A 24,550-nucleotide genomic window follows, 5' to 3' on the forward strand; every position below is an offset into this window, starting at 1 on the left:
ATCCCTTCATACTGCCCCCCCTTTTACTCCCTGCTCCGGCATGCACGGTTGGACCTTTTTCAGGTCCATTAGGGACTGTCCGGACTCCCCAGTGGCTATTCAGGTAGCAAATCGGTCTGGCGGGAAAGCCCATCCCGTTCCCATTTTGTTTGCCTGGGCGATAATGTATGGTGAAGTCATAAGGCTGTAGGGAAAGACTCCACCCTAGAAGACGGGCATTATCTCCAGCGACCCAGTTGAGCCAGATTAGGGGGTTGTGGTCTGTAATAAGAGTGAAAGTGCGGCCATACAGATAAGGGGTCAGTTTCTTGAGTGCCCAGACTAGGGCCTGTAGATGCAAATATCCATTTTGATATCTATCCTAGCTGTCCATCTCAGAGAGTTTTGTATATAGCTGATATATCCCCAACAGGGCCAAACACTCTTTTTCAATGGCCGCATAGCTGACCTCCCCAGGCAGGAGTTTCCGACTCAGATAGGCCACCAGGTGCTCTCCACTGTCTTCTCCGATTTGGCTCAAAACTGCCCCCAGTCCAAACATGGAAGCGTCTGTACGGACAATAAAACGTTTGTTAGGATCTGGGGCAGCCAAGACAGGTGCGTTAACAAGAGCTTGTTTTAGAGGTTGGAGAGCCACCTCACACTCCAGGACCACAGGACCTGTCGGGGCAATTTCTTTTTTGTCAAGTCCGTCAGGGGTTTGGCCATTGCGGTATAGTTGGGTACAAAACGCGTGTAATAGCTGTCTGTCTCTAGGAAGGCCATAACTTGCGTATTGGTATGGGGCAGGGCCGGATTAACATAAGGGCTGTTGGAGCTGCAGCTCCAGGCCCATGGAATAGGCCCATTGATTTTTACACACTACTCTTAGGGTTGCCAGGTATTTCTCATGTATTTCTTATGGTTGCCAGGTATTTCTCAGAAGTATTTCTCAGGTATTTGAGGCTGTCTAGCCGGTGCCGGTATTACAGTAATAACGGCAATAGAAATGTCAGTCTCAGTATAAACAGAGAGTATTCTGCAATACCAGCGCCGGCCAGTAGGTGTCGCAGTTTGTGTGGAGAGAGGCAGGGATAAGAAGTTATAGCATCTCCCTCCCTGCCTATCTCTACTCACTGATCTGCGGGGGAGCAGCTCTGCACAGATAGTCCAGACAGCAGCTCTGAGCCTGCAAGACATGGGGACGGTGATAGATTTGGGGATACTGGGAGGCATCGGAACACTGGGGAACATGGGGACTCTGAGACACTAGGGACACAGTGGCCCATATCACAGTGGCCCCTAGCCTCTCAGTGTCCCCATGTCTCCCAGTGCTCCTGATGTCTCTCAGTGTCCCCATGTCTCTCAGTGTCCCCATGTCTCTCCCAGTGTCTCAGTGTCCCCATGTCTCACAGTGTCCCAATGTCTCTAAGTGTCCCCTAGTGTCCTAGTGACATCGGGACACTGGGAGACATGGGGACACAGACTCTAAGGGACACTGGGAGACATGGGGACCCTGAGACACTAGGGGACACTGGGCGACTTTGAGATCTGGGAGACATGGAGCACTCCCAGTGTCCCCATGTCTCCCAGCCAGTCACTCACTGTGATAGATTTAAGCAGGTTTATTGGACACCACAACGTTTTCACCTGTACCAAGTCTCCAGTGTCCCCTATGTATCACAGTGTCTCAGTGCCCCATGTCTCCCAGTATCCCCTTGTGTCTCAAAGTCACCCAGTGTCCCCATGTCTCCCAGTTTACCCAAGAGTCTCAGTGTCCCCAGGTCTTAGTGTCCCCAGTAGCTCAGTGTCCCCATGTGTCCTAGTGACATGGGGACACTGGGAGACATGGGTACACAGACACTAAGGGACTGGGAGACATGGGGACACAGACATGCCCCCTTTTTGTGTATGTTTGCCCCTTTCAGCAGTTCTGGTTATGTGATTTGTGTCAGTGCCCCCCCCCCCCCTTTACCCCATCCATAGACTTCCTGCTTTACTAGACACTGCTGTTAGGGGGTATGGGTTTACTTGAAGGATGAAAGTGTGAGATTAGCGAGTTTCCCTCCAGCACCATCTCCATCAGATACATGACGCTTGAGAGGTATGACAGTTTTAGTGTTTTTGGTCAATAAGATTTTGTAATTAGGCCCATCATTATTGTCAGAACCAGGCCCACTGGGCTCTTAATCTGGACCTGGTATTGGGAGTGGGTCAATTAGCAACGGCCTTGATGTTAGCCGGCTCTGGCCATTGCTTACCACATCCGACACGGTGGCCCGAATATTGTACCTCCGCCATACCAATGTGACACTTGTCAGGCTTCAAGGTCAAACCGGTACCCCTAATTCTATCCAACACTGTCCCTATGTGCTCTAGGTGGGCCTCCCAGGTGTCGCTATGAAGAGCGATGTTATCCAGGTATGCACAAGCATAGTCCTGGAGACCATCTAGGAGGCGGTCCACCATCCGTTGGAAGGCAGCTGGAGCATTCTTCATCCGGAACGGCATAACTCAAAATTGGTATAGGCCGAACGGGGTGATGAAGGCTGACTTAGGGATGGCTTCTTCGGCTAAGGGAATCTGCCAGTATCCCTTGCAGAGGTCGATAGTGGTCAGTTATTGCCCCTTAGATTTGCGGTTGAGCAATTTGTCTACCCGGGGCATTGGGTAGGCGTCTGTCATCGCTTTGTTGTTGAGTCACCTGTAGTCGACACAAAAACGGGTTGTGCCGTCCTGTTTTGGCACCAAGACTACAGGTGACGCCCAAGGACTCTCGGAGTGTTCTATTACCCCCAAGCGATGCATCTCATCTATTTCTTTCCGCATCCCTTCCTTAACAGCTTCGGGAATGCGGTATGGGGGTTGCTTCAAGGGGTATACCCGGGCTCCTGGGAGAACGTGGCTTGTTTGGCTTCCAGCAGGTGGGTTGCTTGGGCCCGCTCGTGGGGTCCCAGCTGTTCCCCCAGTTGGACCAACTCTATGTTCCTTGTTCTCCGGTCACCTCCTAACATGTCTGGTAAGGGTAAAGCTTCCGTGTCCTTCCCTGCTGGGACACATATGGCCGTCACCTCTTTGGCCCTTTCCTTATATGCTTTGAGCATGTTGATGTGGAACGTCCGTCTCACATCCTCGTCCTATGATGTACGTGGTATCGCACTCCTGCCCAATAACTTTATATGAACCTTGCCAGGCAGCCTGGAGCTTGTCTTGTCGGACTGGCTTGAGAACCATAACCTTTTGTCTGATTTGGAAGCTCCGGTGTCTGGCCCTCTGGTCGTACTATACCCACTGGTTCTGCTGAGCCGTCTGGAGGTTCTCTCGCACTGCCTGAGCCAATTCCTCCATATGATCCCTCAGCTCCAGCACATAGGGTACAATCGGGGTGCCCTTGATCTCTGTCTCATCCTCCCATAAGGTCTAGGGGTCCCCTCATGCAACTCCTGGACCCGGGACTCCGTAAGCCTGTACAACCGACCACCCTACTCTAGCCTTTTCCCTGTATTTCTTAAGTGAGTGGTCCCCCACTACTTCCCTCCCAAAGTCTTCTAGAGTATCCCAGGGAAGGGGCTCTGTAGTCAGGGATGGGGGGCTTACCTGGGTCTCAGTGGGAGGTGGGTGGCTCTCGGCGGTACAGCTTTGGGCTCTGGTAGTCACGGCTTGAGCACCTTGAGTGGATGTGGGTATAAACGAAGAGGTCAATGGGCCAATGTCATTGCCCACTAATACTTCTGCAGGCAAGTCTTTCATAACTCCCATATTCATGTTGCCTGCTCCAGCGTCCCAATTTAGATGGACCTGGGCGGTGGGCATCCGGTAAATAGCTCCCCCGGCCACCCGGACAGCAATGGATTTCCCACTTGTCAATTAAGTGTCTCTGGACCAAAGTGGACCAACAATGATGTTGTCTGTTGTCAATGATGGTTGACTACCCTGCGCCAACAGCTTGGGATGCCAGGGAATTGAGCCATGAGGATCCTCTGGGAACACTCCACGAAGTTCACCTTGTCCAGTCAACCATCACTGACAACAGACAACATCATTGTTAGCTGATGATGGTAAATGGGAAAACTGCCCGGGGCCTCAGGGACACTGGCGCCACCATCACTTTGGTCCAGAGACACTTAATTGACAACGATGTTGTCTGTTGTCAGTGATGGGTGACTGGACAAGGTGAACTTTGTGGAGCGTTCCCAGAGGATCCTCATGGCTCTATTCCCTGGCGTCCCAAGCTGTTGGCGCAGGGTAGTCCACGCAGTGTGCAGCGGCCTGGGGGTTGGAGAACCCACACCGGGTCCAGTTGGATCTGGGTTTCCGTCTTGCATTCCCTTTTCCCATAAAATAATAACGCCAATAATCCACAGGCTCCAATATCGCTGGTGTCGCATAATTACCCACACATGAGCCAAAGCTTAATGCTGGGACAAGACTGGTTTAATGAGAACACAGGCATTCAATTTATACATCACATAACTCCTCCTCTGAGCCAGCGAGATAATTGAGTTTTGAGAACATACTAAACTCAATTATCTTCTGGTCAGAAAAAGTTTAATTTTTCCCAATTTTTAGAAATACCCCAAAAACACATAAAAACCCCACTATAGTCACATCTCTGGGTAGCTTGCACAAACTGCAAGGAAATCTTCGGCCTGTGCCGACCCTGGGTGATGGTATGTTTGTTAAACGAATGCTGTCCAGGTGGAGCCTTCGTGGATTGCTTCCCACCTTGTTCGGCTCCCGAACGAGGACCTCCTCAGTGCCCCTTGGAGTGTTCACACCAATCAATTAGAACATTGGCAACTTGCAAACATAAGTGTGAAACCACAAGGGAAGTAATTAATGAGCGCTTCCCTGGGTGGCTGCCGTTCATACAGACGAACACCGGCCAGGGGGAGCATTTGTGTCCCGAAACGAGACGTTTCCCTTGCCTGGTTTCACCCAGGGACCCCGCGAACAGAGGTGGCTGCCGTTCTGGGGGACCCCTGGATTGTTGGGGACACTCTTTGGGGACAATGGTGGTTTGGCAGGCTTTCCCGTGCTGGAACTCCCAGGTACAGAGGTTCCTAGAAAGAAGACTTCCCTGCCACGGGATGTGGGAAAACATGTATTTGGGTGGCGGGAACTGGGGGCAAAGGAACTGGAGTTCCTGTCCCTGCAAAGGCCCCTGGGAGGGGATACTGAGTGGCGGGAACAAGGGACTTGAGTTACGGTCCCGTTATGCGACCCCTGGGAGGGGGAGGACCCTGGGAGGGGACATTGTCTGTATGAGTGATCCACCCCTTGCATGGGGAAAGTATAAAGTCAAATAAAGTTGGTGTGGTACCCCTAAAACTGTGTGTCGTTTGTTTACCCCGGGCCCGCTACAGGGTGTTACCAGGTGATTCCGGGGGGCTGACATGTTTTCCAGGAGGACGTTACTAGGTGTTTTCCGGGGGGGCGGGCATTACCAGGTGTTTCCCAGGTGGGCGTTTGTAACGGACACCTTCCGTTGACGGATGCTCCTAGCGCTTCCTGAGGACTCCAAGCACTGCAGACGACACCACAACCACCACAGACTCCACAACCGCTGTAGCTTAACTGGAGCTGCGCCGTCTTCCTTCCACCCTGTATGAACCTCCAGCATCCAGGACCGTGTGGGGAAGACGTCTCCTCCAAGGAGAGCGTAACCGGAACAAACTCTCAAAAGAGCTAATTGATTAAAGCTCAAGGGAATATGCAGCGCAAAGCAATCCCCAGTGTGAATATAGCAGCTCCCTCCAATAACGAGACATGGCTACGTATTGAGGGTCAAACAGGATCTCATTTACTTGGCACCAAAGGGCCTTCTTTTATGCAGGTTTTCCCTACATAGGACCACCCACCAGGTTTTACAGAACAACCAATAACACACGTACATTACAGAAAACACTCGCAGCAATTATACACAAAATCCTCCCCCTCTGCCTGTGATATAATTATGGTACACAATGGGTTAACATAATTATCACAAGCAGAGGGTCAAGAAGAACTCTGGTTTAATTACACACACTCTGCTTTTATGCAATTCCTCCCTGCAAGGGAGATGCCCACATACAATTATGCATTACCCAATCACACAATGGTTACATCCCACAGATTCCCTCCCCTTAGCCTAAGTGGTAACTCAATTATCCATACAATTTAAACATACTTTTTACCCAACTTTCATAACTCTAAAACCATACAACCAACTGTTACATATTATTAATCAGCACATTCCAAATACAAACATACCCAAAAATCATTCGAATCCGTTCAGCCGTTCGGGAGATAGGTATAAGTCCTTTATGACCGACCGCAGGCACATTTTCATGCCCAAAACAGTTCCATGGATTTGGGCTGTGCGGTCGGTCTAATTTGCACCGAGAAAATGACTAAGTCCCATTCGAACGAGCGCTCGAATCTTCGAACGGGACTTAGTCTCCAGCCGCGGTGTCGAAGAAGGTACAGATCAGCGGTGTTCGTGCAATTGGGTAGCCGCAAACAGTTCCATAGATTTGGCTGCACACACCGCTGACCGCGTTCGAATAAGTTAAAATGGCCGCCGCCACGTGTTCGTTTGTCGAATGGCGGCCACTTCGACGACTTCGGCACTTCGACTGTATTCGAAGTGCCAGTTTAAAAGTTGTAACCCTGCTCCAAAGCATTTAAAGGGCCAGGAGCATCACTCAAAAATCCATTATGCCCAAATGTAATTCTTAAAGGGCAATACACTCCAGGGCCATAGTCGCAGGGCAGGAGGCTAGCGATAAGTCCTCTCCAATGCCCAGTGGCAAATGGCAGTTTGTCACAGCGTTACCAGGTGTTTTCCTGGGGGGCATTACCAGGTGGGTGTTACCAGGTGTTTCCGGGGGGGGGGGGGGAGAGAGGTGTCACAAGGTGTTTTCCGGGAGGGGGGGGGGAGTTACCAGGTGTTTCTGGGGGGGGGATGTGTTACGAGGTGACGCAGGAGACGCAGCATATTAACCCCTAACCGTTTGTCTATCTGCAGGTATGGTGACATGGTTCCGGACACAATTGCTGGGAAGATATTTGGTTCCATTTGCTCACTTAGTGGAGTGTTGGTTATTGCACTTCCCGTACCAGTCATTGTGTCAAATTTCAGCCGCATCTATCATCAGAACCAGAGAGCAGATAAACGACGAGCACAGCAAGTACGAACAACATAACCATGCCTCTCCTCCGTTACCTCCTTACACTGCATGCCTCTCCCCGTTATCTCCTTACACAGCATACCTCTCCTCGGTTACCTCCTTACACAGCATACCTCTCCTCGGTTACCTCCTTACACTGCATGCCTCTCCTCCGTTACCTCCTTACACAGAATGCCTCTCCTCGGTTACCTCCTTACACTGCATGCCTTACCTCCGTTACCTCCTTACACTGCAAGTCTCTCCTCCGTTATCTCCTTACACAGCATGCCTCTCCTCCGTTACCTCCTTACACTACAAGTCTCTCCTCCGTTATCTCCTTACACTGCATGCCTCTCCTTCGTTACCTCCTTACACAGAATGCCTCTCCTCCATTACCTCCTTACACTGCAAGTCTCTCCTTCGTTATCTCCTTACACAGCATGCCTCTCCTCCGTTACCTCCATTACCTCCTTACACTGCAAGTCTCTCCTCCGTTACCTCCTTACACCGCATGCCTCTCCTCCGTTACCTCCCTACACTGCAAGTCTCTCCTTCGCTATCTCCTTACACAGAATGCCTCTCCTCCGTTACCTCCTTGCACTGCAAGTCTCTCCTCCGTTACCTCCTTACACTGCAAGTCTCTCCTCCGTTACCTCCCTACACTGCATGCCTCTCCTCTGTTACCTCCTTACACTGCATGCCTCTCCTCCATTACCTCCTTACACTGCTTGCCTCTCCTCTGTTAACTCCGTACACTGCATGCCTCTCCTCCATTACCTCCTTACACTGCATGTGTCTCTGTCCTGTTACAATACCACACTGCATTTCTCTCTACCCTGTTAAATTTCTCACATGGCCTCTCTCTTTGCCCTCTTACCTCTCTTTCCACCCATTTATCTCTTCACACTGCATCTCTCTCCACCCTCTTATCATCCCAGCACTGCATCTCTCTGACTGTACCATCTGCACACTGCATCCCTATAAGCTCTTTTACCTCCTTACACTCATTTCTTATACTGTATCTCACTTTGCATTTCTGTCATCCTTCACCGCGTTTATTCTACCCTGCTATCAACTTCACTGCATCTCTCTCTGCCCATTTACCTCCTCTCACTGCATGCTTCTCAACCTGTTACCTCCTCTCACTGCATCTCTCTCTACCCTGTTACCTCCTCTCACTGCATCTCTCTCTACCCTGTTACCTCCTCTCACTGCATCTTTATCTACCCTGTTACCTCCTCTCACTGCATCTCTCTCTACCCTGTTACCTCCTCTCACTGCATCTCTCTCTACCCTGTTACCTCCTCTCACTGCATCTCTCTCTCTACCCTGTTACCTCTTCACCCTGTTACCTCTTCTCTCTCTCTACCCTGTTACCTCTTTCTACCCTGTTACCTCCTCTCACTGCATCTTTATCTACCCTCTTACCTCCTCTCACTGCATCTCTTTCTACCCTGTTACCTCTTCACACTGCATCTCTTTCTACCCTGTTACCTCTTCACACTGCATCTCTTTCTACCCTGTTACCTCATCTCACTGCATCTCTCTATACTCTGTTACCTCCTCTCACTGCATGCTTCTCCACCCTGTTACCTCTTTACACTGCATCTCTCTCCACCCTTCTACCTCTTCACACTGCATCTCTCCACCTATTTATCTCTTCACACTGCACTGCATCTCTCTCCACCCATTTGCCTCCTCTCACTGCATCTCTCTCTCTACCCTGTTACCTCTTCACACTGCATCTCTTTCTATCATGTTACCTCCTCTCACTGCATCTCTCCACCCATTTATCTCTTCACACTGCATCTCTCTCCACCCATTTATCTCTTCACACTGCATCTCTCCACCCATTTATCTCTTCACACTGCATCTCTCTCCACCCATTTATCTCTTCACACTGCATCTCTCTCCACCCATTTATCTCTTCACACTGCATCTCTCTCCACCCATTTGCCTATCACTGCATGCTTCTCCACCCTGTTACCTCTCCACCCTTCTACCCCTTCACTCTGCATCTCTTTCCCCCACTTACCTCCTCTCACTGCATGCCTCTCCACCCTGTTACCTCTTCGCACTGCATCTCGCTCTGTCCTCTTACCATTCCTCTTTTTTATTCCCATGTTCCCCATGTTCCCCATGTTGCCCTCCTCTATCCTGAGGCCTATGTTTGTTCTCTAATTGGGAAATTCTGACTTTTACAGAAAATTCGCCTGTCTCGGATCAGACTGGCTAAAAGCACCACAACCAATGCATTCCTGCGTTACAAGGAGAATGGGGGCTTAGAGGTAAGCATGAGATAATTTGATGCAAATGGACAATTTGCTAATAAAAGGGCGGGGGGGGCTGTTGACTTTTGTAAGTGTGTAGTAGGAAAAAGAGTTAAAGGCAGACTTGTGGTAATGGTGATTTGATGGAAAATAGAGGAGTGGGGGCCAGTGTTAAATGTGGGGGTAACAGGAACAGGCGGTAAATGTGAGGTAAAGGGGACTGGCGGTTAATGTGTGGTAACTGGGGACTGGCGGTTAATGTGTGGTAACTGGGGACTGGCGGTAAATGTGAGGTAAAGGGGACTGGCGGTTAATGTGTGGTAACTGGGGACTGGCGGTTAATGTGTGGTAACTGGGGACTGGTGGTATGTGAATTAAAGGGAACTGCAATGAGGGGTAAATGAGGGGTGTAACGGAGGTGTAACGGAGCTCCTAGTACTCCAATCGAGTACCTCTGATCGCTGATGGATGCTCCTAGTGCTTCCCGAGGACTCCAAGCACTCCACTTGACACCATCAGCACTTCAGACCGAACCTCTCTTCCTGCAGAGAGCGAAGCTGGAACAAGCTCTTAAAAGAGCTTAGTGACTATAGCTAGGGGAGTATACAGAGTATAGCAATCCCCCAGTGTAGATGCAGTCGTAACCCCCCAATCATGAGACGAGGCTCTATGTTGAGGGTCAAACAGGAACAGACTGAGCTGTGGCTTTATTGTTCTGATATACACATTTTACACATAAAGAACCACCCACAGGGTTTTGTGGAACAGCCAATAAAACACGTAATATACAGTAAAACACTCCCATTCATTCCAGCAAAATCCTCCCCTCTGCCTGTGATATAATTACTGAACACAATGGGCTAACGTAATTATCACAGGCAGGAAAATACACAGTTTTACACAATATTCGTAACTTTAAAAGTATACATCACATTCACATAATACTTACATTACTAGCATACTCCAAATACAAACATACTCAAAAATCAGACAATTCCCTCCAGTGGTTTAAAAGTTAGGTCGAAATCCTTTGTGACCAACTGCAAGCATGGCTTTCCAGCCCAAACCAGTTTCACAGAGTTGGGCTGTGCGAGATAATTGGCTTAACTGGGTGTGGTAAGCCAACTATCTCCTGGTACAGAAAAAATCTCTATTCACAACAGCAAAAATACATAATTCCTATCATACTAAACAGAACCCCCACATTCAGCCTATCCCCAGAAGGCTTGGATCTGAGCGCTCAATATATCCAAACAGCGCTCAGATCCCACTAACACAGCCAAATCGCCATGGGGTTTAAGTTTAGCATGGGCTGATGAGAGGGTCCATAGTCATGAGACAGGAGGCTGGCAATCAGGCGTCTCCATAACCCGGGGAAGCAGGGCAATTTGTCATAAGAGAAAATAGGGACAAAAGGCGTTTTGTAACACAGGCTTCTCCAGGACACAGTGGGGAGGTTAGTTTCGCCACAAGGGGTAATGGGAACTGCCGGTAAATGAGGGGTAAAGGGGACTGGTGGACTGGTGGGATATTGGGGACTGATGGTAAATGAGGGTTGATAGGAGGCCTTGTGATAATTGGAGGTATTAGGAACTGGAGATAAATGCAGGGTAACAGAAGCTAGTAATAAAGGGATTATTAGGGAAGATTTGATTACAGAAAGATGTTATGAAAGTGAATGGGTAGAGGCAGCTTGGAATGTGAGATTAGGTGCATTGGGAAAGTTTAAATAAAACAGAGGTCCATGAATGGATGATTACCAGTTTCAGTGATTGGGAAAAAATTGGGTTATAAAATTTGGTGATGTGGTCTTGATCTGATCAATGTGTTTCACAGGAGGATAGCGAGGCGCATGCACTCTGTGTGAAAAACCGCTCTGCATTTGAGTTACAGCATCACCATCTCCTGCACTGTTTGGAGAAGACCACGGTAAGAGGAAGACATATCCAGTTAGTGACCTGCTATATCTACCTCAAAGCTTCCCATTACCACCAGCTGCCAGTATTGGCCGGTTATATCTGCCTCAAAGCTACCCATTGTAAGTGGACAATTACCCTTGACAAACATTTACCTACATTGATGAACAGTGTCAAGCCACCCCAGCCCCATTCCTCCCCCAGACCCAGATACATTGATACATAGTGCCAAGCCATCCCTCCCCATTCCATCCCCATATCCAGTATTGATACACAGTGGCAAGCCATCCCTCCCCCATCCCCCCCATACCCAGATACATTGATACACACTGCCAAGCCATCCCTGCCCAATTCCTCGCCATACCCAGATACATCGATACACACTGCCAAGCCATCGCTGCCCCATTACCCCCATACCCAGACACATTGATACACAGTGCCAAGCTATTCCTGCCCCATTCCCCTCATACCCAGATACATCGATAGATAGTGCCAAGCCTTCTCTCCCCCATTCCCACCATACCCAGATACATTGATACACAGTGCCAAGCCATCCCTGCCCCATTGCTCGCCATACCCAGATACATCGATACACTGTGTCACGCCTTCTCTCCCTCATTCCCCCCCATACCTAGATACATTGATACACAGTGCCAAGCCACCCATGCCCCATTCCTCGCCATACCCAGATACATCGATACACCGTGCCAAGCCACCCCTGCCCCATTCCTCTCCATACCCAGATACATCGATACACACTGCCAAGCCATCGCTGCCCCATTACACCCATACCCAGACACATTGATACACAGTGCCAAGCTATTCCTGCCCCATTCCCCCCATACCCAGATACATTGATAGATAGTGCCAAGCCTTCTCACCCCCATTCCCCCCATACCCAGATACATTGATACACAGTGCCAAGCCATCCCTACCCCATTCCCCCCATACCCAGATACATCGATAGATAGTGCCAAGCCTTCTCTCCCCCATTAACCCCTATACATCGATACACAGTTCCAAGCCATCCCTGCCCCATTACCCCCCATACCCAGACACATTGATACATAGTGCCAAGCCATCCCTCCCCATTCCCCCATACCCAGATACATCGGTACACACTGCCAAGCCATCCCTGCCCAATTCCCCCCTATACCCAGACACATTGATACACAGTGCCAAGCCATCCCTGCCCCATTCCTCGCCATACCCAGATACATCGATACACAGTGCCACGCCTTCTCTCCCCCATTCCCCCATACCCAGATACATTGATACACAGTGCCAAGCCACCCATGCCCCATTCCCCCCCTCATACCCAGATATATCGATACACAGTGCCAAGCCTTCACTCCCCCATTCCCCCCTATACCCAGATACATCGATACACAGTGCCACGCCTTCTCTCCCCCATTCCCCCCCATACCCAGATACATCGATACACACTGCCAAGCCATCCCTGCCCCATTACCCCCCATACCCAGACACATTGATACACAGTGCCAAGCCACCCATGCCCCATTCCCCCCCCTCATACCCAGATATATCGATACACAGTGCCAAGCCTTCTCTCCCCCATACCCAGATACATCGATACACAGTGCCAAGCCTTCTCTCCCCCATTAACCCCTATACCCAGATACATCGATACACAGTGCCAAGCCATCCCTGCCCCATTCCCCCCCTCATACCCAGATATATCGATACACAGTGCCAAGCCATCCCTGCCCCATTACCCCCCTCATACCCAGATATATCGATACATAGTGCCAAGCCATCCCTGCCCTATTACCCCCCATACCCAGATATATCGATACACAGTGCCAAGCCATCCCTGCCCCATTACAACCCTCATACCCAGATATATCGATACATAGTGCCAAGCCATCCCTGCCCCATTACCCCCCATACCCAGATATATCGATACATAGTGCCAAGCCATCCCTGCCCCATTACCCCCCTCATACCCAGATACATCGATACACAGTGCCAAGCCATCCCTGCCCCATTACCCCCCATACCCAGATATATTGATACACAGTGCCAAGCCATCCCTCCCCATCCCCCCTATACCCAGATACATCGATACACAGTGCCAAGCCAACCCTGCCCCATTACCCCCCAAATCCAAATACATCGATACACAGTGCCAAGCCATCACTGGCTCAATTATATGTCCAGGAGACCCCATATCCGATGGGTAACACTGTGCATCAAGTTTTAGAATGATGTGCGAGACACTGGGATCTTGAAATGAGTAACCATTAAGTCTTTAGTGGTGAATAGGAAGCAGAATGGTGCTTGGACTTACTACCGACTCGCCATCTTGTCACTATAGCTGCCAAGCTAAAGCTTAATAAAGGGATCTGAGAGAATGGCATTGGTCTGGCATAGAATCCTAGCCTGAGGACTGTGGAAAAATGAAAATGGAATTGCATATTTCATACCAAGATTTACAAGCTGTTATTTTAGTTATAATTTGGTTTTTTTCACTCTCCTTACTGTTTTCAGTGCCACGAGTTTACAGATGAGCACACTTACAGCGAGGCCCTAATGACTGAATCAATCGGGTACCATACAAGCCGCAGTACTTCTGTGTCTTCTCAGCAAGGTCTTGGCACCTCATGCTGCCCACGCCGTGCCAAGCGCCGTGCCATTCGCCTGGCTAATTCCACAGTTTCTGTAAGTCGTGGAAGCATGCAGGAACTTGATACCCTGCACATACAGAAAGGCTTCTCTCAAAGGTACGAAGAACCCTCATCCCGCATCAAACATATATCTTAATGCAACTGCTTGGGGGGGTCTCCTCTCTGTGTGGGTACAATGCCCTCTGGTGGGAGGTGTCCTCTCTCTGTGGGTACAGTACACTCTGGGAAGGGTCTCATCTCTCTGTAGGTACAGTGTGCTCTGTGAGGGTCAACTCTCCGTGTGGGTACAGTAGCTCTCGGGGGGGTCTCCTCTCTCTGTGTGTACAGTGCCCTCTGATGGGGGGTTGTCCTCTCTCTGTGTGTACAGGGCCCTCTGATGGGGGGTTGTCCTCTCTCTGTGTGTACAGTGCCCTCTGATGGGGGGTTGTCCTCTCTCTGTGTGTACAGTGCCCTCTGATGGGGGGTTGTCCTCTCTGTGTGGGTACAGTGCCCTCTGGTGGGGGGTTGTCCTCTCTGTGTGGATACAATGCGAGTACGCTCTGGGAGGGGTCTCATCTCTCTGTGGGTAGAGTGCGCTCTGCGGGGGTCTCCTCTCTGTGTGGGTACAATGCCCTCTGGGGGGTCTCCTCTCCCTGTGGGTACAGTGCGCTCTGGGGGTGTCTCCTCTCAGTGCGGGTACAGTGCCCTCTGGGGGGGTCTCCTCTCCCTGTGGGTACAGTGCCTTCTGGGGGATCTCCTCTCCGTGTGGGTACAGTGCCCTCTGAGGGGTCTCCTCTCTGTGTGGGTACAGTGCCCTATGGGGGTTCTCCTCTCCCTGTTTTTACAGTGCGCTCTGGGGGGTCTCCTCTCTGTGCAGGTACAGTGCCCTCTGGGGGGGTCTCCTCTCCCTGTCTGGGGGGTCCCATCTCCCTGTTGGGTACAGTGCGCTCTGGGGGGTCTCCTCTCCGTGCAGGTACAGTGCCCACTGGGGGGGTCTCCTCTCCCTGTAGGTACAGTGCCCTCTGGGGGGGTCTCCTCTTACTGTAAGTACAGTGCCCTCTGGGGGGGTCTCCTCTCCCTGTAGGCACAGTGCCCTCTGTGGGGGTCTCCTCTCCCTGTAGGTACAGTGCCCTCTGTGGGGGTCTCCTCTCCCTGTAGGTACAGTGCCCTATGGGGGGGTCTCCTCTCCCTGTAGGCACAGTGCCCTCTGTGGGGGTCTCCTCTCCCTGTAGGTACAGTGCCCTCTCGGGGGGTCTCCTCTCCCTGTAGGTACAGTGCCCTCTGGGGGGTCTCCTCTCCGTGCAGGTACAGTGCCCTCGGGGGGGGTCTCCTCTTACTGTAAGTACAGTGCCCTCTGGGGGGGTCTCCTCTTACTGTAGGTACAGTGCCCTCTGGGGGGGTCTCCTCTTACTGTAGGTACAGTGCCCTCTGGGTGGGTCTCCTCTCCCTGTGGGTACAGTGCCCTCTGTGGGGGTCTCCTCTCCCTGTAGGTACAGTGCCCTCTGGGGGGGTCTCCTCTTACTGTAGGTACAGTGCCCTCTGGGGGGGTCTCCTCTTACTGTAGGTACAGTGCCCTCTGGGGGGGTCTCCTCTCCCTGTGGGTACAGTGCCCTCTGGGGGGGTCTCCTCTCCCTGTGGATACAATGCGATCCTGGGGGGATCTCTGTGGGTACAGTGTGCTCTGCATCATCTCTCTCTGCGTGTACCAGGGCTCGAGTGCTGCAGGAACGCTTTTTCCACAGCAGGAACAGTGTTCCCGTTAGTAGTCCTGCAGGACCTGCCAGCACTGTATTTGCCGCAAGGCAAACAAGGCATTTGCCTTAGGCGGTACTTTTCAGGGGGGTACAAAAACCGCTGCCCCCAAATGACCAGGCTAATGCCTTGTTAGCCTCGGGGCAGGCAGCTAGCTGAGTTCCAGGCAGGCGACGAGGGAGAGCTAATTTGTGAGCTCTTCCTGCTCAGCTCCCTTGTGTGCCGCAGAGTGATGCCGGGAGCCGGAATATGACTTCACATGGCCTGGACCTCAACTAGCCGCCCGACGGCCTCCACACCTGCTCTGCTCAAACAGCCTTGTCAGGAGCCCCACTGGACCCCAGGTAAAAAAAATCCACCCATCTCTCCCAAAGGTATAGAGGCTGGATGAATTTAAATTAAAATAAATCACTTGTCTTGGTAGACACAACTTTAGTACCTTTGATATACCCTTAAAAGGACGGCAAGTGTTGACAGGTTCTAGAGCAATAAAATATTTTATATCTCTTTATATAGATATGCAGTCATTGCTTTAGGAGCTCGGTTTAAATTAGAGGCTTTAATTTTCAGCCCCAAAAAAGGGCAAATAAAAATCCATAATAACGCACTTTAAAAAAAAAAAAAAAAAGACTGACATTTACCTGTCACAGCACTCTGATTGGTTGGCTTGAAATCCACCAATCAGAGTGCTCTGTGTCATTTTACACAGCGTGGGGAAGTTCTTTGGAATTTTCCCACGCTGTGTAATTTGACTCATAACTCTCTGATTGGTTACTTAATCCACCAATCAGAGTGCTCTGTGTCATTTTACACAGCGTGGGAAAATTTCAAAGAACTTTCCCACGCTGTGTAAAATTACACAGAGCACTCTGATTGGTGTATTTCAAGCCAACCAATCAGAGTGCTGTGACAGGTAAATGTAGAGACTTACCTGTCAGTCTCTTCATTTACCTGTCAGAACACTGATTGGATGGCTTAAACCCACCAATCAGAGTGCTCTGAGCCTAATTGCAGGGCGGGGCAAGGCTTTATAAGCCTTCCCCTGCCATGCAGAGCTCAGTGCCCCCCCTTATTAGTATTTAGGGCCCCCAACCGCCGCTCAGGGGTGGGGGCCAGGGGGGAGGACATTAGGTCCCCCCACTTATTCCAATTTAGGGACCCCACCCGCCACTCGGGGGTGGGGGCCAGGGGGGAGGACATTAGGTCCCCCCCCTTATTCCAATTTAGGGACTCCACACACCGCTCAGGGGTGGGGTCCAGAGGGGAGGACATTAGGTCCCCCCCCTTATTAGTATTTAGGGCCCCCACCCACCACTCAGGGGTGGGGGCCGGGGTGGGAGCCACAGGCTGCTCACTGTTTACTAGACATACCCCTACTCGCGGTATAGCGAGTAGGGGCAAAATTAACTAATACTAAGTAATCTTTACTTACAATTACAATTACAATTTAGGTCTTTCAGCCTTTTGGTAGATAACTCCCTAATACCGTGGGAATTAGAGAGTTATCTACTAAGTGGCTGCAAGAGAAGTCCTGAAGTGCTGAAATGTTGAAGTGCCGAATTCCCGAATTTCGGGATGCCGAACGTAACCGAAAATTTTCCCCATGCACATGCCTATTAATTACTGAGTCTTATCTGGTCACTGGTGTCTGGCTTTCTGTGAAGCTGTGAGACATTACTTTTCTATTCCACTAATATTTATTAAAATATATGGTATTTCTTCATTGATATTTATCAAGGGATGGTCTGTATTATTAACATAATACTGATTATATGTAATTAATGTAATAGTAAAGTACATATATAGTAGTTAGATGTGTATATATATAATGTATATACTTGTCTCTGGGTTGTATTCCACTCCCATCCTTGCTGTGTTTACATAATGCATTCCTCAGCTCAGGCTGATGGCTAGTGTTACTGAAAGCAAGAAGAAATTGTGTCTTTGATGGCCTGAAGATCCAAAATGGAGTCAGCTTGGTTTTAAATGTGACTGGCAGTAGACACTTTTAATTTCTATCTTAGCACAAAATGTCTGCCGATATAAGTATTCTGACAATTTATAATGCTATACACACACTCATACAGACAGTCCATAAACACACTGTAACGGATCACCTGGCACCCCGACTGAGTACCTCCGTTAATGGATGCTCCTAGTGCTTCCTGAGGACTCCAAGCACTCTGGCAGACACCACAATCACCGAATCCGAGAAACCTTTTAAATTCTCCCAAGCATATGAATGCTGTAGACCATTGAATAGGAACCATACGAATAGGCTTGTACTCCTAGCAGTCAACTGGAACAGCATGCAATAAATCCTTCCCCCCAATAATGAGACGACACATCACTTTGAGGGTAAAACAGGAACTCTCGACTGGCTCATCCAGCCTGGCTTTTATTACAATAATCCACATACAGGCCACACCCAGGGGGAGGCATAAAATAACCAATCACATACATGGTTCAGCCCACACATCCCCTCCCCTCAGATAACATTAAACCTAATTATCCGGTACACCTTTTCAGCCAAGTTCTGGATGTACCCCAAAACCAGGGGGTACACCTTTAAATCCAGCATCGCTGGATAGCCCTTATTCAGGGGGACAACATATCCAAAAATCAGTTCATTCGGATAAACGGTTCGGGAGATATGGGGTTCCAAAGATTTGACCGACCGCATGGGTAAAGTATCCGAAAACAGTTCCATGCATTTTGGCCCTGCGGTCGGTCACAAACAAGGGAATGAAAACAGACGAATTGCCTGTGTTATAGAGCCTGGAGAGGGTTTGAATGAATTCCCTTGTTTGTGGGGTTCTTTCTACCGAACGGCAGTTTATATACGAATTCCTGGAAGTATGGAGGTCTCAGCGGTGTTTGCCTAGTCAAGTGTCCGATTTTAGTTCCAGACACTCGACGGCAAAACACCGCTGTTCGGTAGTTTAAGATGGCCACCGCCACGTGTTTGTTTCCCGAATGGCGGCCACCCAGAGGACACAGAACACATTACATGATTGCCAATTACCCGTTTGCAACATTGTTGCAAACTGTAATTGGAGGCACACTTATTCCTGGGTGGTCTGGTTGTTCGGTAGTTTCACTCAATATAATAAATGGAGTGATTCTACCGAACAATCAGATGAATGCTGCATACATATCCCAGGTTAAACTTAACACACAAATACACATATAATATTACAGGCAGTACACTAGAATATGTATCACAGTCTTAAAGGGACAGTAGTCCCAAAAGTCCCAATATGTCCATAGATGCTGTTAAAAGGGCCAGTAGCAGCAATATACAGTACAATATGCCCCAAATAACCCAGGGGCCATAGTCAGCAGGTAGGAGGCTAGCAAACAGGCTTCTCCAGGGCCCAGTGGCGAGGTTGGTTTCGCCACACACACTGCCTCACATTTACAATGCTATACACACACTCATACAGACAGTCCATACACACAATGCCTCACATTTACAATGCTATACACACACTCATACAGACAGTCCATAAACACACTGCCTCACATTTACAATGCTATACACACACTCATACAGACAGTCCATAAACACACTGCCTCACATTTACAATGCTATACACACACTCATACAGACAGTCCATACACACACTGCCTCACATTTACAATGCTATACACACACTCATACAGACAGTCCATACACACAGTGCCTCACATTTACAATGCTATACACACTCATACAGACAGTCCATACACACACTGCCTCACATTTACAATGCTATACACACAGTCATACAGACAGTCCATACACACACTGCCTCACATTTACAATGCTATACACACTCATACAGACAGTCCATACACACACTGCCTCACATTTACAATGCTATACACACACTCATACAGACAGTCCATACACACACTGCCTCACATTTACAATGCTATACACACACTCATACAGACAGTCCATACACACACTGCCTCACATTTACAATGCTATACACACTCATACAGACAGTCCATACACACACTGCCTCACATTTACAATGCTATACACACACTCATACAGACAGTCCATACACACACTGCCTCACATTTACAATGCTATACACACTCATACAGACAGTCCATACACACACTGCCTCACATTTACAATGCTATACACACAGTCATACAGACAGTCCATACACACAGTGCCTCACATTTACAATGCTATACACACACTCATACAGACAGTCCATACACATACTGCCTCACATTTGCTATACACACACTCATACAGACAGTCCATACACACACTGCCTCACATTTACAATGCTATACACACACTCATACAGACAGTCCATACACACACTGCCTCACATTTACAATGCTATACACACTCATACAGACAGTCCATACACACACTGCCTCACATTTACAATGCTATACACACACTCATACAGACAGTCCATACACACACTGCCTCACATTTACAATGCTATACACACACTCATACAGACAGTCCATACACACACTGCCTCACATTTACAATGCTATACACACTCATACAGACAGTCCATACACACACTGCCTCACATTTACAATGCTATACACACACTCATACAGACAGTCCATACACACACTGCCTCACATTTACAATGCTATACACACTCATACAGACAGTCCATACACACACTGCCTCACATTTACAATGCTATACACACACTCATACAGACAGTCCATACACACAATGCCTCACATTTACAATGCTATACACACACTCATACAGACAGTCCATAAACACACTGCCTCACATTTACAATGCTATACACACACTCATACAGACAGTCCATAAACACACTGCCTCACATTTACAATGCTATACACACACTCATACAGACAGTCCATACACACACTGCCTCACATTTACAATGCTATACACACACTCATACAGACAGTCCATACACACAGTGCCTCACATTTACAATGCTATACACACTCATACAGACAGTCCATACACACACTGCCTCACATTTACAATGCTATACACACAGTCATACAGACAGTCCATACACACACTGCCTCACATTTACAATGCTATACACACTCATACAGACAGTCCATACACACACTGCCTCACATTTACAATGCTATACACACACTCATACAGACAGTCCATACACACACTGCCTCACATTTACAATGCTATACACACACTCATACAGACAGTCCATACACACACTGCCTCACATTTACAATGCTATACACACTCATACAGACAGTCCATACACACACTGCCTCACATTTACAATGCTATACACACTCATACAGACAGTCCATACACACACTGCCTCACATTTACAATGCTATACACACAGTCATACAGACAGTCCATATACACACTGCCTCACATTTACAATGCTATACACACACTCATACAGACAGTCCATACACACACTGCCTCACATTTACAATGCTATACACACAGTCATACAGACAGTCCATACACATACTGCCTCACATTTGCTATACACACACTCATACAGACAGTCCATACACACACTGCCTCACATTTACAATGCTATACACACAGTCATACAGACAGTCCATACACACACTGCCTCACATTTACAATGCTATACACACTCATACAGACAGTCCATACACACACTGCCTCACATTTACAATGCTATACACACACTCATACAGACAGTCCATACACACACTGCCTCACATTTACAATGCTATACACACACTCATACAGACAGTCCATACACACACTGCCTCACATTTACAATGCTATACACACTCATACAGACAGTCCATACACACACTGCCTCACATTTACAATGCTATACACACACTCATACAGACAGTCCATACACACACTGCCTCACATTTACAATGCTATACACACTCATACAGACAGTCCATACACACACTGCCTCACATTTACAATGCTATACACACAGTCATACAGACAGTCCATATACACACTGCCTCACATTTACAATGCTATACACACACTCATACAGACAGTCCATACACACACTGCCTCACATTTACAATGCTATACACACAGTCATACAGACAGTCCATACACATACTGCCTCACATTTGCTATACACACACTCATACAGACAGTCCATACACACACTGCCTCACATTTACAATGCTATACACACACTCATACAGACAGTCCATACACACACTGCCTCACATTTACAATGCTATACACACTCATACAGACAGTCCATACACACACTGCCTCACATTTACAATGCTATACACACACTCATACAGACAGTCCATACACACACTGCCTCACATTTACAATGCTATACACACTCATACAGACAGTCCATACACACACTGCCTCACATTTACAATGCTATACACACACTCATACAGACAGTCCATACACACACTGCCTCACATTTACAATGCTATACACACTTGTAACGGACCGTTTCAGCATGAAAGGGGAAAAATCAGTTTAGGCGATAATCCCCTTTTCTCAGACAGGCACAGCTACTGCAGAACATCAAAACTCATGAACTAGATACAGGCGAATGCATCAAACTCCCGAACTGCATACCAGGGAATTAGATAGCACTCCAAGCTGGAACCTCACGAATAGCTGCTAGCAGATGAATAGGAAAAGCAGACATCAGCTTACACTCCTTAGCAATCAATCTCCAACAGCATACAGTGAATCCCCCCAAGAACGAGACAAGGCTCCGTGTTGAAGGTCAAGCAGTGGTCTGTTTATTCAGGGCTACCTGCCCCTGTATTTATGCAGGTCTCCCACCTGGTGGACACTCCCCTAGGGGACCAGATGGAAGACTGAAACAGCAGACAGACATGTATCATTTTCGTACACACAGCCACAATACTTTCCCACAATGCATCTTGGTTTCCTCCTCCCTGCCCTGGAGATAATTAATGAAGTAATTCAATTATCTCCTAAGACAAAGGCCAGACTCCATTATGCACATGGTGACACAGAAACAGACTATCACTTTAAAATACATACAGACACATTTTATACATAAAACACAGACATGTAACATATCCCCAGATAGCTCAGGTCTGGGCGCACATTATTAGGTGAATGGCACCCAGATCACACGAATACATTTTAATTGCCATGGAGCCAAAGTCTTTAATTATACGAACAGGCTCCATGGCAGGCTATCTGGGTTACTACAGTTCACATAAAACATAAAATACCGAATTCCATGCATTCACCAAATCCATACGAATTAGAACCAGGGGCTGGAGGTTCAGCGGTGCCTGCACGTAAAAGTGTCCGATTTTGGTGCATGAAAGCCGGGCAGAAAAGTGTTGGCTGCCCGGGGAGCTCCAGAACAGCGCCACCTAGCGGCCGCTAAGTGTAACAGCGGCCACCCAGTTAACAGGCAATTAACCGCAGCTTCAGGGAGGTAAATTGGCAGCACACTCCAGCTTCTGGGTGGCCAATTAACAACGCCGGCCGGCTTCCCACGGCTCTGGGGAGGTTGGTGAACGGCTGTTTGTTCGGTAGATGAAATCTACCGAACTGCTGTGCAGAAAGGGAGAAATAAATCCTTCTGCACAGTAAAATGAACCCTTTAGCTGCCGGTCCATAATCCAAAGGCAGCAGGCGGGCAACCAGGCTCCTCCAATACAATGTGGCGAGATTGGTTTCGTCACATCTCTCCCCCTTTCCAAAAAGACTAACAGGGTACCTGACCTCCTGCCGGTCAGTGCCCTTGTTAGTCCAGCAACCCACCCACAAAGCAGAAAAAACAGTACAGCCCACCCACAATAAATGGTTACTACACCTGGGTAAGGGAGAATCTTGTCCATGTCCAGGTGCCTCACCACGGCTGTGTGGGGGACCGGTAAGCTGCCTTGGTGGGTTGCTGAGTGGGCAGAGACCAGCGGTACTCTGTCCTGGTGCCAGCACTACCCCCGGAGTAGTCTGGTTGGAGGCTGGTTGCTGGAGACGGGCTGTCTCCCACTTAGTTGCATAGCTCTGTCGTGGGGGGGTAGGACCGACCATCCCTACCCCCTGTGTGGTAAGTGCAGAGACCACGGTCCCATCTGCACTGGTGGGGGGTTTACAGTCTCCCCCTGGTACATTAAGCTGCCGCTGGGGAGAGGGGGTAACAAGCTCCTCTCCCGATAGAACACTCTGCCCATTAATGATCCGCCGCTGGGGAGAGGTGGTAACAAGCTCCTCTCCCATACATATTCCTAGTCTTTGCGGAGGGAGACCGACTGTCTCTCCTCCCAATACAGAGTCCTGCCGCTGGGGAAAGGAGACAGGGCTCTCTATTCCCTGCTGGATACTCTGCCGCTGGAGAATGGAGACTGGGCTCCCAATTCCCGAAAACTCACGCTGCCGCTGGGGAGGGAGGACGCTGCTCTCCTCTCCCTGTATTCCACATTGCCCTCCTGGCATATCACTCTGCTGCTGGGGGGCAGGAACAACTACCTCTGCCCCCTGTAACTCAGCCTGCCGCTGGGGAGGGAGGCCACTGCTCTCCTCTCCCTGTACTTCACATTGCCCTCCTGGCATATCACTCTGCTGCTGGGGGGCAGGAACAACTACCTCTGCCCCCTGTAACTCAGCCTGCCGCTGGGGAGGGAGGACGCTGCTCTCCTCTCCCTGCACTTCACATTGCCCTCCTGGCATATCACTCTGCTGCTGGGGGGCAGGAACAACTACCTCTGCCCCCTGTAACTCAGCCTGCCGCTGGGGAGGGAGGATACTGCTCTCCTCTCCCTGCACTTTACACTGCCGCTGGGGAATGGAGACTGGGCTCCCAATTCCCTGCAGGCTCGGTGGAGAGACCTCGGTCCCATCTCCACTGGCCACCTGGGGTTCTTCCCAGTAAAATTGTACAATA

General features: G+C 49.2%; 1 protein-coding gene across 1 annotated transcript in view; it reads left to right on the forward strand.

Annotated features, from left to right (window-relative positions):
- The window catches only part of KCND1 (potassium voltage-gated channel subfamily D member 1), a 111,341-nt gene that overhangs the window by 60,021 nt on the left and 26,770 nt on the right, over positions 1–24,550 (forward strand). Inside the window, exons 2-5 of the mRNA XM_063433165.1 lie at positions 6,989–7,151; positions 9,335–9,418; positions 11,237–11,329; positions 13,828–14,060. Of these exons, the coding sequence (XP_063289235.1) occupies positions 6,989–7,151; positions 9,335–9,418; positions 11,237–11,329; positions 13,828–14,060 (573 nt within the window). The remainder of the gene's footprint in view (positions 1–6,988; positions 7,152–9,334; positions 9,419–11,236; positions 11,330–13,827; positions 14,061–24,550) is intronic.

This window comes from Pelobates fuscus, chromosome 9 (assembly GCF_036172605.1).
Source record: "Pelobates fuscus isolate aPelFus1 chromosome 9, aPelFus1.pri, whole genome shotgun sequence".
Lineage (NCBI taxonomy): Eukaryota > Metazoa > Chordata > Amphibia > Anura > Pelobatidae > Pelobates > Pelobates fuscus.